General features: G+C 40.1%; 2 protein-coding genes and 1 long non-coding RNA gene across 4 annotated transcripts in view; 1 reads left to right on the top strand and 2 right to left on the bottom strand.

Annotated features, from left to right (window-relative positions):
• Window positions 1-14: 14 nt before the first annotated feature.
• On the bottom strand, window positions 15-7,355 carry LOC308397937 (PWWP domain-containing DNA repair factor 3A). Its single transcript, XM_080884219.1, has 14 exons — window positions 7,141-7,355; window positions 6,294-6,473; window positions 5,831-6,144; window positions 5,474-5,702; window positions 5,160-5,303; window positions 5,006-5,076; window positions 4,674-4,750; window positions 3,703-3,763; window positions 3,534-3,609; window positions 3,359-3,409; window positions 2,996-3,231; window positions 726-947; window positions 533-621; window positions 15-448 (listed from the first exon to the last, which is right to left on the bottom strand). The coding sequence occupies exons 2-14, from the start codon at window positions 6,298-6,300 to the stop codon at window positions 370-372; spliced, it is 1,656 nt and encodes a 551-aa protein (XP_080740345.1). The 5' UTR covers window positions 6,301-6,473; window positions 7,141-7,355; the 3' UTR covers window positions 15-369.
• Window positions 7,356-9,284: 1,929 nt separating this feature from the next.
• The window catches only part of kif26ba (kinesin family member 26Ba), a 109,204-nt gene continuing 105,426 nt past the window's right edge, over window positions 9,285-13,062 (top strand). For both annotated transcript variants that reach the window (XM_080884821.1, XM_080884820.1), the window contains exons 1-2: window positions 9,285-9,993; window positions 11,228-11,620. In XM_080884821.1, coding sequence (XP_080740947.1) covers window positions 9,934-9,993; window positions 11,228-11,620 — 453 coding nt within the window. In that variant the 5' untranslated portion in view covers window positions 9,285-9,933. The remainder of the gene's footprint in view (window positions 9,994-11,227; window positions 11,621-13,062) is intronic.
• Window positions 11,403-13,062, bottom strand: part of LOC308398278 — a 48,263-nt gene continuing 46,603 nt past the window's right edge. Inside the window, exon 3 of the long non-coding RNA XR_013971909.1 lies at window positions 11,403-11,516. This is a non-coding gene — a long non-coding RNA (uncharacterized lncRNA). The remainder of the gene's footprint in view (window positions 11,517-13,062) is intronic.

The raw sequence follows: 13,062 nt of genomic DNA, 5'->3' as shown, positions 1-13,062 counted from the left end.
CACAGTTCAACAAAAAGTTTTATAACACTTTTTATTTTATGTAAAACTCTGATAAAAGCACATGCAGACAGATCATTAATACTTGAGCTGCTTGAGAAGCGATTTGGCCATGTGTACATTTCCACTTACGGAATAAAGTTAGGTGATGAAACTGCCTTTCATGATTACATTTCATGGCCTGTTTTTAGGTTTTATTATATGCTTGATATTCACTTTTTACAAGTATACAAAAACAAACAAAAAAAACAAACAAACAAAAACAAAACAGTGCAGTGATTGATTGCAAGGCACACCGGTTATGGCTGCATTACTTATAAACAAAACTTAAAACACTCAAAATGTCACAAATCTTGACACTCAGACCGACAGTCAGAGAATAATGGAAGTGTTTGGATGCGATTTCTTCCTCATTTGCTGCTCAATCTTTAAATCAAACTGCTGCCTTTCTCTGAAACAACAACAACAAAAAAAAAAAATTAGTATTTATCAATGAAGTCATTCTTTTTAAAAATTTAACATATGAAAGTCTTACCTGTTACTTATACGCCGCCCCCTGAGGTATTTTTCTTCTGCTGTTTTTACTGAAATGTTGTCCACTCCAGCAATGGCATAAATAATGGCCTGCACAGAAACAAACTCATAACACCTGGACTACAGAAACTGAACTGCATATCAGGAAACATTGCAAACAAAACCTGTGAGCACTCATGCAGGCTTTAGCTCACCTCAGGAAGAAGCACATCCAGGACAAAAGGGACACGATCCATGGATTTCACATCAGCTACGCAGGGGGCGTTGGCCACAGCTGCTGTATAGAGCTCATTTAGGTAGCAGTAGACTTGGTCGAGCTGATGGTCATCTTCAAGGTATATGTTCACCACTCGTCTACGATTGTCACTTAAGAAGGAGCGAAGCCACCTGGACTTCTCCTGTCCATGGATCACAGCCTGTAGGAAGTGTGATACAATGGGAAGAGATTTATTCAATCAATTATAGTTTCTTATGCCATCACATCTTAGTGTGGCGCAGCTCAGATGTCAGATTTTAAAAAGAACTGCAACTGAAAATTTTTTTTTTTTTTTTTTTTTTTTTATAGCATTCATATGCAAATACTTTCAATATTCATCCATATGTTTGTTTAATTTTTGCATGCTCTGGCACACTCTTTGCATAACTGGTTGAGCTCCTGAAAGTATTGGACATTACTGGGGTGAACTTAAATTTGTAAGTACGGTATACTAAAATCGAGGTCAGCTTACATTCGTTGTGGCCTCTACCACCCGTACTTTATTCAAATAAATCTCCACGTCTTAACAGAGACGGCTTTTGACTTTGCTCTGGTGTCATACTAACAGAGCGCGCAATTCAAAAACGTATAAGAGCATAGGACACCTGGTCTTGATAAATAGTTAGGACAAACAAAATATTGGTACTCACTTATAAGTACCTCTTTGCGTTTACCTAACGGCAAACTAGGGCATTTCAGCTATAAACAGTTATCAGCATCAGCAAATAATAGCATATAATCATGAGTGGTATGTCATCAATCAAGGTAAAACATTAACCTTTATAACAGAAAAATAATATGCATTTGTTGATGATAACCATAGTATTGTACTATATAAATGAAATAAAATAAAAAAGTGTTAAAATCTATCCCGATCCTTCTTTCCATTACTATAACAAGGAACTAAGAAGAACATAAATGATGGCAAGTTGAATTTAAATGTCTAGTCTTTGACTATCTTTAATTTCCAGACCTATGTAACTGTGGCAAATGTGATGCTATGGCCAAAGGAGACGTGCATTTGTTTCCACACACTGGAAATAAGTTTAAAATAAAAAACAAAACAAAAAACAAATTGTTGTTTATGATTTAGTTGTTGAAATCCACATTTGGGCTGGTATATGCTGTGAAAACTAATCAAGATTTATTAAAACAAAAACAAACAAACAGACACAAAAAAAGGATCTCTGCACATAAAAGCAACTAAAGGAATTCAGATGAAAGGTCACCAGTGGCTACATGTTTTAAGTCAGCTGGTCATCATGTGTTTTTTCTAAACTTCCAAGATGGTAACGCCAGCTAAAAGAGGAAGTCAAAGTCAAGGCATATTTGGTTTCCACGAAGAATTACAGTTGAAAGGCTTTTGTTTGTATCTATTGTAACTTCATTAGTAGGGCAGAACAGGGCTCTTCTCTTGCAGCACTTCAAAGCCCTTGTTGTTGATTGGTGTTTCAACCTCACCCAGTCTTTATATGTATTGTGATTCTGTATTGTAAAAACAGATGAAAACCGTGGCCTACAAACGTGCTTGTGCAGTGGGTGAACTGTGAAGCTGTGTGGGTTGGGGCAAACCCACACATTTCTCACGTGGGTCTCACAGTTGGGTGTTCCCACACAGGGCTGGCAGCAGTTTTACCTTTTGGGGGCCCCTTTATGGGCTTTTTAAATGGGCAAACCCACTACCCCCAGTACTGGCGTACCCACACAGCCCACAATGGGCAGCCCACAGTGGGGTCAGGTTAGCGGTGCACTAGATCCGGCACTGTTGCAGTCAATAACTCAAAAGCTGAAAAGTTACATAATTTGAGCAGGAAAGTTTCAAGCCTAAGTTGAGCCACAGAAACCAAATATGAGTTTTCATCTCATAAAACTTTGGTGGCATAAAGGAAAACAAATAGTCCAAATTACTCAGAATATTAAATTATTTTGAGCTGGTAAAAAACTCTGCTTTCTGCTTCTGTTTCAGTTTGGGCTGTCCTAAAAGATCAAAGCAGCACTCATTACTCAGCACTGCTGCAACATTTACATAATTTTAGTGAAGTGACACCAGAACTGTAGCTTTTTGAGGAACACAAACAATCACCCCCTAAAACTCTATCGGCCAAGTCACTGCTATGCACACTGAACAGTTTCTTGGTATACCTATATTGGATTAAATGATATGGAACAAGAATTACACCAGCAGAAAAGCAACAGAGTCATTCATACCAGGAGGTGTGCGTCGACCATGTGTTGCTTGACAATGAAATGTACAAGCTTCTCATTTGCGCGGTTGTGGGCAGCATGGGTCCGATCTGGCAGCAACCTCTTTGAACACCTTATTTCCTTCTGCTGTTCACTAAAGCTGTCCTCCTTAACATCACATGGCTCCTCCATTGTTGAATCACTGATGATGGTTAGTCTCTCTGAAGCTGCCTTTGGATACCTCCTCCTCACAGGATAACCTAAACCAATTCAGACCAGCAGTCAAGAGCAACATCGGGGCCTAGCGAATCTGTAGGTGTATTCAACTTTTTAATTCTGTGCTAGCCTCGTTGAAATTTCTGATTCCAGGTCAAGGATGAAACTTACTCATATCGTGATCAAAGTACTGTATGAAGGAGCCAGAAAATGAGCCACATGCTACAAAGATAAAACATGATTAGTACTGCAGCTAATTCAGTGATATCATCCCAATATTGTTTAAACAACATATCACACACACAACAGTGTTTCTGCTTGCTGAGGCATTACATAAGCAACTCACCAATCCGAAATCTGTAGTCAGTTATGAGATCCAGGGACCATGATATTGCAGCATCATAGCTTTCTTTGGCTTTACACTGTTTAAAACCAACAAAAAAGCAAAAACAGTTTACCGTTGTGTCAAGTGAACATTTTCAGAAATCCGAACATACTCTGTGAGCAGTTCTTACCATGAGTTCATTAGCTTCTTCACAGTCAAAAGGTTTCAAGCATTTTAGAGCCACAGCAAACCTTTAGAAACACAAACACCCAACTGAAACGTTTATTTAAATAACATAAATGTAACAACACTAAGTAATGTGCATACACTAATCAGCCACTTCATTGGATACAGTTCAAATTCTTAATGCAAATATCTAATTAGCTAATCACATGGCAATAACCCGATGCATTTAGGCATGTAGACATGACCAAGACAACCTGCTGAAATTCAGACTGAGCATTAGAATGGGGAACAAAGGTGATTTAAATGTCTTTAAATGGATGTTGCTGCCAGTTGGACTGCCATGAATATTTTATAAACTGGACTTTCCCACACAATGATTGCTAGGATTTACTAGGCAGAAGTGGGTGCCACTACTATCAGCTAAGAACAGGAAACCTAGGCTACAAATCACAACGGCTCACCAAAAATTGTACATTTCCAACTGGAGAAATAGAAGATGGGAAAAATGGTGCCTGGTCTGTTGACCATTATTCAGATAGTAGAATCAGAATTTGGCATAAACGACATGAAAGCATGGATCTATCCTGCCTTGTCTCAATGGCTCAGGCTGCTAGTGGTGATGCAATAGTGAGGATTGATATTTTCATGCCACATTTTAGGACCCTTAGTACCACTTTAGCATTGTTTAAATGCCCCAGCCTACTTGAGCATTGTTACTGACCATGTCCATCACCCTTTATCCCTTCCAGAAAGATAAAGCACCATTTCGCAAAGCTCAAATAATCTCAAAGTACTTTCTTGAACATGACAGTGGGTTCACGGTTCTCAAATGACCTTTGGAGTATGGTGTAAAGGGAGATCCACATTGTGGACCTACATGTCCAACCAAGGTGTACTTTGTAAAGTGGCTGGTGAGTGTATGTATCACCTAAAGACAAGCAAGAAACAACAAAGCAAAAAGAGAAAACATCCTACCCTTTCTTTTTCTCAATGATTGAGTCATCAATGAAGATGATACTGGCTTTTCTGTGCTTTCTGTTCACACTTTTTACCTACAGCAAACAAAACAACAAATAAAAAACAAAACAAAAGGTGAGTCAATGTTTTTCATGGGCAATTATTGTCATTTTAAAAGTGAACACTTTTTTTGATTCATCATCTAGTAAATTCAAGATATACAATAGTAGGCTGACTGACAGCACGTATCAAAAAAGCATTTAAGGCATTGATTCAATAAAAGAAAAGGAAAACATTAACCAGAATCTGCTAAATTGTGATTTTATCACATGTCACCATTATGTACTCACCAATGCAGGCCAATATGGATAGTTTCTATATTTGTGCCACACAAATGCTCCTTCAGTAATGGATGGGGGCTCTGAAAGTCAAAACAAAAATAAACAAATCAACTCAGTGTCCTGTACCGTCACAGACTCCAGTTATCCTTGTGGTCTCGCTCACTTTCGTCTGTCCGCATCAGGAAACTTGGGAGCTCTTCCTCGTCCTCCTCATCACTTATGTCATCCTTCTGGTAGGACAAAGTAGACAGCTGTTCTTCATGATGACTCAGTTCTATTGAAAGATCCGAAGACATCATGGAGTCATCTATTGTGGAGTTAAGAAGAGACAGAATTAGAGCACACCTTCAGCTCTCCATGCCAATTAAAAACACATGACATGCAAGACAGACTGTGCAAAATAAAAAACAAATGTAAAAAATGTGGCTTCACAGAACTGGCTGTGCTTGGGGACAACAGTACTGAATAATACACTACCTTGACTTTCTGCTTCAGCCTTCTGGAGTTCAAATCTTGGCCTGGAGCGGGAGGATGATTTCTCTTTATTTAAATTCCCAGTCTCTCTTTTTGGCTTCCTACCACGCCGGCACTTGACTGGAGGATCATCGGTTTTACCATCGGTCTGCGTTTGCGTCTTTGTCTGTCTTTGTTTAACCGGTCTCTTACGCTTACGTTGACGTTTTGACTGTGAATCTACCGCTGTTGTCTAAATCAGAATACTTTATTAATCCCGAAGGAAATTAGGACATAAAACAGAACATAACAAAAGGAAACTGAATTCACTGAAGCTATGTGGGATTATAAAAATATATAAATTTCACTTTTATACCATACCTTTATCTGAGTGATGAACTCAGTGTATTGTAGCTCCCCTTCAGGAGGGGAGCCTGAAATGGTTGACGGGACATCATAGGTGGTGCTGTAGACTGGTGTGGAGGTCAAGCAGGCTTCTTGTGCAAACCTCATTTTCTCCCTTTCATTTTTTGGAGTACTAGCCTCTATTGAAAAGACAAGGCCGCAGTCGCTGCAGTTGCCGCTGCCTGGCACAGCACTTGAATCATCTGTGCTGGGAGACAAAACCGCATCTGAGGGGTCTTTCTCTGGCGACTTCTTTTTAGGTTCCTTTTTCCTTGTTTTTCCAGGTGCACCTAGGGGGGGAGAGAAAAAAAAAAAATCACGTGGTCATTTTTCTACTGTCATTTTGAGTAAATTTGTGTGTTCATATAAAAACATCTGGCTGTCTCAACGACTTTCTAAAATGTAACTCAGAGTTCTCGTTCATAAAAGTTTTGATTACCTTTCATTGCTGTAATATTTGGTGTATTCCTCCTTGTGGAAAGCTTTCCCTGGAGTTCATTGGGACACCGGAATACCAGCGATCTGACATTAATCGGGGCTTATTTTCTTTATTTGGGGGAGTTGAAGGTCCGTAGTAGGCGCCAGGGTGGATAAACCGGTAGCCGCAGTAGCTTTATGCCTGATTTAAAAAAAAAAAAAAAAGTAAAGTAAGGCGATGTTGCTCAATCGGCATGCTTAGTAGGCCGTACTTTCGCCTTGGATGAGTTTGGCACTAAACGCGATATTCGCAGGTTATTCTTGACATGCGTAGTGAATTCACAAATATGCGGAAAAGCTGTTGTCACGGAGACAACAGTGTCCTGGAACTGGGCGTCTAAGTACCTTTTTAACGGGAAACTCTACCATTTATGAATTTGGGTTTTAAGAAAACCATACATGTGCAAACGGCACAACAAACATTTGAAAAACAAAGTTTAACGGTGCAGTAACAGCGCAACGCCCAAGATGTGCTGCAGGTCAACCAGATAAGAGCGCTCGCTTGCTAACAAGACTTGCTCGCTAGTAAACAGGCATAAAAACCTAGTTTCTAACAAATCACAAAGTTGTTCACGGGGGTTTACACAGTTCCGTATTGTAGTTATGCGCCACTTGTCACACTAAAGCCATGTCACTATTCCGCCCTTTATATAATGCAATAACGTTGACGTACGGATCAACTAAAACAAGCAATGCAACAAATTAACTGCCGCCAAACTACGACGTAGACCCATAAAAAATAGCGACTGACTGACCACCTCTGCCCGAGTCAAGCGAAGTAATGACAAGAGCTACAACTAGCCACTTACCTTAGGAACCCTAAACTCGGTATTTTTGTGCCACTCGCTAGCTTTTAGCTCCAGTTAAAACCCTTGACATAGTTGTTGCATGTAAACATTCACCGTTACCAAAAGTTGCACGAAAAAAAGGAGTTCCTAACCCCGAAACAAAACCTGCAGTCAATAGTGAAAGCAATGCGTCGTGCAGACAATTCCTGTTAACAAATGTTTGTTATTTCTCGTGGACTGTATACCACACTAAAAGATTTGCCGCCACCATCTGGACCGGAGGGCGTGATTTTATGTCTGAAAAAGCGAGAAGGACACGCTTGGCTGTTCACGGATTTAGTGTTGTGGTTGAGCACAGGATGTGTGCACAACTTGCAGCTATATACTGTTTAGAAGAGATTTTAATAGGCTTATGCATGGGTAGGAGGCAAGAATTAAATAATTCAAATAAAAATGTAATATGAAAAAAATGCCACCCAAACATACCGGGTTTAATTTTGAATTTTTTGAAACTGCCCCCATTTTTTGCTGTATTAACTCTAAAGCGACATTGTCTTCCAATCTCACAAAAAGCTACCAAATTCAATAAGTTATATATATACACACATAGAAAAAAAGACAGTCATGTGACTTTTTTTTTTTTTTACTGTAACTTGCTTCCAGATCCACAGAGTTTTACAGAGACACATAAAAAAGCTTGTTTTGCTATTCGTGTAATCTTTTTTATTTGTATTTATTTCGTTTTATTCTATTTATTTATTTATTATTTACTGCTGTGCTCTAATTCAGCGTTGAAGCTTATCTAGTTTATCATAGGGGTAGCGGAGTACAACCTGCTTGTCCAAATTCTCGCAGAGCGAAAACCTAGAGACAACCACACAAGTCCACTTTCACAATTATGGGCAGGGAGAACATGCAGACTATACAAAACAAGGCTACACAACCCCGGATTTGAGCCCAGGACTTTTGTCCTGTTAGACGTGCTAACCATTTGCAAAATTAAAAACAGCATGCCTGTAGGTTTTTTGTTTGTTTGTTTCTTTTTGAAATTTCTGTGTTAAAAGTGTAAGTCAAAGCGACACTACCCAACTGCAGAGCGCTCACAATACCACTTCTTTCTCTAAAATCGACACTCACCTTTAGTGCAGCAAAATCTCTTCTGGTAAAAAAGTGTGAAAGACTAAGCAAGAAAGAAAAAAAGCAAAATCTTCTCTGATTACGCAGTCATTAAAAAGGAAAAAGAGTGGGAAAGGATGGGAAACAGGTCTGTTCAACAGTTTACTTTCACTTACCTGTTGGTGTCTGGTTTCAACCGCAATGCCCTCCTGGGAACAAAAGAGGGCACTGTGTGACCACTCATCCTGTGTTCACATGGGTTTCCTAAACCTTTCCATCACGTAGAAGTATTGCTGCTGCTCATGCTTGGATCTTAATGCTACAGTCCTAGCTTTGCTTTCTACAGATATTTTCTTCAATTAGGGGCTCACCACCCTACAGCTTTACCTGCTGAAAAGTCACAATTGACACTTTTTTATTTGTTTTTGTTTCTGTTTGACTGACAGAGGTCAAAGGCCGGTGGTTAAGCTTACAGCAACAGGGCTGAGATGTCTTTGACACTGAGTACACAGTTATTTAACATTTTTTAGTCTCGTTGTAATTTGATGATTTTCTTCATCCATTTTATTCTATCTGATACCACTGCCTGCTTGATTGAGAGGTTTTCGGGGCTGTAATCAGGAATTAAAATCCAAGTACTTCCAAGACACCAAACTAAAAAAAATAAAATACAAATAAATAAGTAAAGTCTTTGAAATGCCTCCATTCGTTGGATTTTCCTCATAGAAAATCGGTTTAATTGTTATTTATATGTAAGTATATTTTTTCTCAGTCCATACTGTCCAAAAATGAATCTCGCATAAATACAAAGTTTTTATAGCTTTGGTCAAAATGACTTGAAAGCTTACAATTTTTTTTAAACACCTTAAAGTTATGTTCCTAAACTCCACCACTTTCCACTTTAATCAGGCAGAAATCCACCTGTCACTCAACTGGCACCTTTGGACGTGCATTGGCCTGAGGCAGATGAGGGATAAATTGGCCCCGCCTTCATCCAGATGTGCGTTCTTGCTCCTGTCTCTTCAGTCAACTGCTGGCTTCGGCGGAGCCGCAGGAAGTCAAGAGGAGGGCGCAGATAGTAACACTCAAAGTACAAACAACGAGGAGATGACTTCTGTAGCAGTGGTCTGAACCAGCCGAATCTCACACGGTCTAGTTAGAGAAGGAGACCTGCGCCGTGCGTCGGAATTTCAGCTACCCCCTGAGGGGGGTGGGGGTGTTTGCTTTACCTGGCCAGCCTGAGACGCAGAGCTGATGGAGAGAGGCTGGGCTGAGTGCGGTGCCACTCTAGAGCGCTGTTGAACAGAGAGCTTCATTCAGCTCATAGACTCTGCTGAAGGGGAGCGGTCTTTTTCACCGACCTGTGTGATTCTTGTGTGCTTTTAGGAGTAATTCGAGGGCTATTTTAGACGCAACAAACCGTGCGGTTTGTTAAGAAGAGACCGAAACCATCTGTGATTTTTTATTGTGTGTCTCTTAGACGCAGCATGGGGATGTAACTGGGTTCATCATGCATCTGGAAGTGGCGTGAGGTTACCACCAGCCCGAGAAGAGCAAACTGCTGGGGCGTGTGGTTAATTGAAATTGATCCGGTGGTCTTTATTTTTTATTTTTTAATTTATTTATTTTTGGATGTGAAGCTGTAGCAGAGGTTCTTTCTCCTCTCCTCTCCTCCTCCCCATTCCTCTCACCTCCAACATGACTTCACTGTCGGGGACTAAGGAGAGGTCTGTGAGCAGCCGGAGCAGAAAATATGGGGTAGGTTATTCATTCCAGCAGCCGAGGGGTGGACACACCTCTGTTCCCAATCAGCCTGGTAAACATTAAAACTTATCATCCGTTCACTGCTGCATGCACTTCATCTCACACTCCACCCATTTTTATAGGAGACTGCCGTTTGCTTCGTTTTCAGGGTGACATAAACATGAAACTTGAAGGTTCTTGTAAGATTTGTGTTCCTACTGCTGATTGCTTTGTGAAGATCACACTTCAAATATCAGTGCTTATGGTGTTATGGTGTCACAACGCTGGCATGCATTTTCACTGAATGATCCCCAGAAGTAGCACTTGCTGAGCACCAAAGTGCTAAATCAGTGAAGACTATTATAGTCACACCTGTGTCACTGCCTATCATCTACAAAGACTAATTAACAATAATTTATAACACGCCGTTTGGCACAATATAACCACCTCTTCATTTGGAGATGATTGAGCGTTCCCATTTATCAGCCTCAACTCTTTGCTGCCTTATTATAGCCCTCGAGAGAAAGATCACAGGAGTGCCCAACCTTTACAGCCTCCACCACATCAATGGGTCTGTTCTCTGACTGGATTTACCCAGCCGCAAAAGATCAAATTCTCCATTCTTTGCTGCTTGTTTGATGTTCCCATGTGGTTGAGTAGAACAAAATAACAGGTCTATCCTGGCTTAATCCTATTTAGTGGTTTATGGAAGCACTCAGTAGGATGACTTGTCGTTCCATTGCAGGAAATGTTTAATGTCATTCTCTGTTTGTAGGTTTTTAACTGAATGTCTGTCTAATTTAATGTCCTAATGTTAGGTAAGACTCCGTCTAATCTTGATCCCTGATCACACATTTCCTGTGTGGGTTATTCACAGGACACTCTGTGTCTGCTTAGCCTTTTTTCTTTTAAGAGAAATCAACATTTTTAGTGTTGATTGTGGAATAACAATGGATGCTGAATCTGTGATTTGGGTATTCATTTTTTTGTTAAAGCAGAACAATTAGTTGTTGAATTTTTAATTAAAGAAATGTTTACTTGCTTTAACTTTATTTCAGAAACATATCTCTATATTAGTACACAAAGGCAGGTGCAGATTGATATACTGGCCATGTGCTGTCGGTGTAATGCACATAAACACAATGATTATATTATATACATATTTTGACTTTCCTGCAGTGACTGTAAAAATTTGCATCTTGGAAATACACCATCATTAATTTTTTCTCTTCGGAAAATTTTTTCTTAGGTCCCTGACACATCGCCGACCAAATCTTCCTCCTTCTTCCCGGACACATGGTACCGAAAAGCCTATGATGAGACCACCCGCTCCGGTACACGCCCCGCCCCGGAGGGTGCTGGCTCCATGCCCAGCTCCACGGGAACACCATCCCCAGGCTCAGGAATCTCCTCACCAGGATCCTTCTCTGGGTCACCTGGGACCATCTCCCCAGGCATTGGGACAGGATCACCCGGTTCGCTAGGTGGCTCACCAGGTTTTGGGACAGGATCGCCGGCCTCAGGCAGTGGAAGTTCCCCTGGAAGTGAAAGAGGGATATGGTGTGAGAACTGCAATGCAAGGCTGACAGAGCTGAAACGACAGGCACTAAAACTGCTCATCCCTGGACCTTATTCCAGCAAGGTAAATTTCTTAGTTTTGTTTGTCCTTCTGTCTTATAGCGTATCTGAAAAAGTGTGTAGGAAGTCACACACAAGTGGTTATGCTCAGTTTCATAGCGTCCAAAAATAACTTGCTCCTTCATTAACTGTGGCATTTGGTCACTGGCACTTATTAACTTTGTTGCTCATGAAAGAGGGGACTTGTAATCATGCTCTTGCTTACTGTGTTGGTGTGTCGTCAGCATTATTGTTGCCATAAATCATAAGGATGCTGTAATTTGTCCAACCCCCATTTGACCAGCTGCAAAGAAAAAGGAGCAGAAACCAAAGAGCCTTTGGGATTTGGGATCATAATTGTATGTGAAGCTGTTTATCCAATACTGTCACTGCCAAAACAAAATGAAAAACATAGGCAAGATCATTTTGATTTCTGTCTTGGAGTTTCCCATTTTGCCTGATTGAACATATTACCAAAATCAATGAGCTCGCTTTAGTCTATATTGCTTTTCTTCTTTTGAGGGAATTAATGTGATGGATTACTGTAAGACACTAACCTCAAAGACTAGTATTAATCCACTTGGACTCCTGCCTTTTCTCATTTTCTTTGACAGGTGTATCATTTGTTTCTGTGGGTAGTCTATATAATCAGTTTTATTTTCATTAGTGCAGCATTTCTCAATAGCCAGGATATTTCCAGGAGTCCCAGAGTGTACATTCACCTGGGCGTACAAATGCATCATATATACAGATATGCAGCTCACATTTCTTACCTTTTCTACACTGAATAGGTTTTCTTATTATTGTTTGTTTTTAAAACTTGATTATGAATTAATGTGACATTACTTATCACTAGACGAATTTAACTTTTGACTGCTTTTTGCCTTTGGGTCTGATGTCCTTCTGCTACAGCTGACTGAATTTTAGTTATAAAACAATGGGCCTCATATCAGACATTGAGTTAATTGGTAACAAATAGGCTTAAATTATATGCCACGGGGCTGATAAGGCAAAGCTGTTGAGTCAGATGTAGACTTAGAGTGGCATAGTGGAATTTGCTGTAAAGACTGTAAGACAACAAGTGGTGTGGAAATGCTGTATTTTTATTAGTTCGAGAGTATGACAGTTGGAAATTGTTAGGAACAGCAGGGGTTAGTTGGGAGTCTCAGTTGCCAGACCACTAATTAAAGCGTCATTTGTGAGGCTGGGTTCATTTCAGGCTGATTAAAGTTCCCATTGTGGCTAACTTTATTGCAGCGTAGAAAAAACGCATGCACAACAATCAGCATTATAACTAGTTTAGGTAGTGTGTATGTCTTCATTTAAAAGCTGTCTCAATATAGACATAAAATAGTATGACCTTACTGGAAGAGGATATGGAAATGAGGATGGCATATAGTGTGTGGGCAATAGTTAGCAATAAGATTGTGGGTGTTCACCTTATTACTTGGATGGGGACTTTCTAAG

Source organism: Rhamphochromis sp. 'chilingali', assembly GCF_963969265.1.
Source record: "Rhamphochromis sp. 'chilingali' genome assembly, chromosome: 6".
In the NCBI taxonomy this organism is placed as follows: Eukaryota; Metazoa; Chordata; class Actinopteri; order Cichliformes; family Cichlidae; genus Rhamphochromis; species Rhamphochromis sp. 'chilingali'.
The sequence above is the reverse complement of the archived record's forward strand: the minus strand, read 5'-3'. Positions and strand labels throughout refer to the sequence as shown.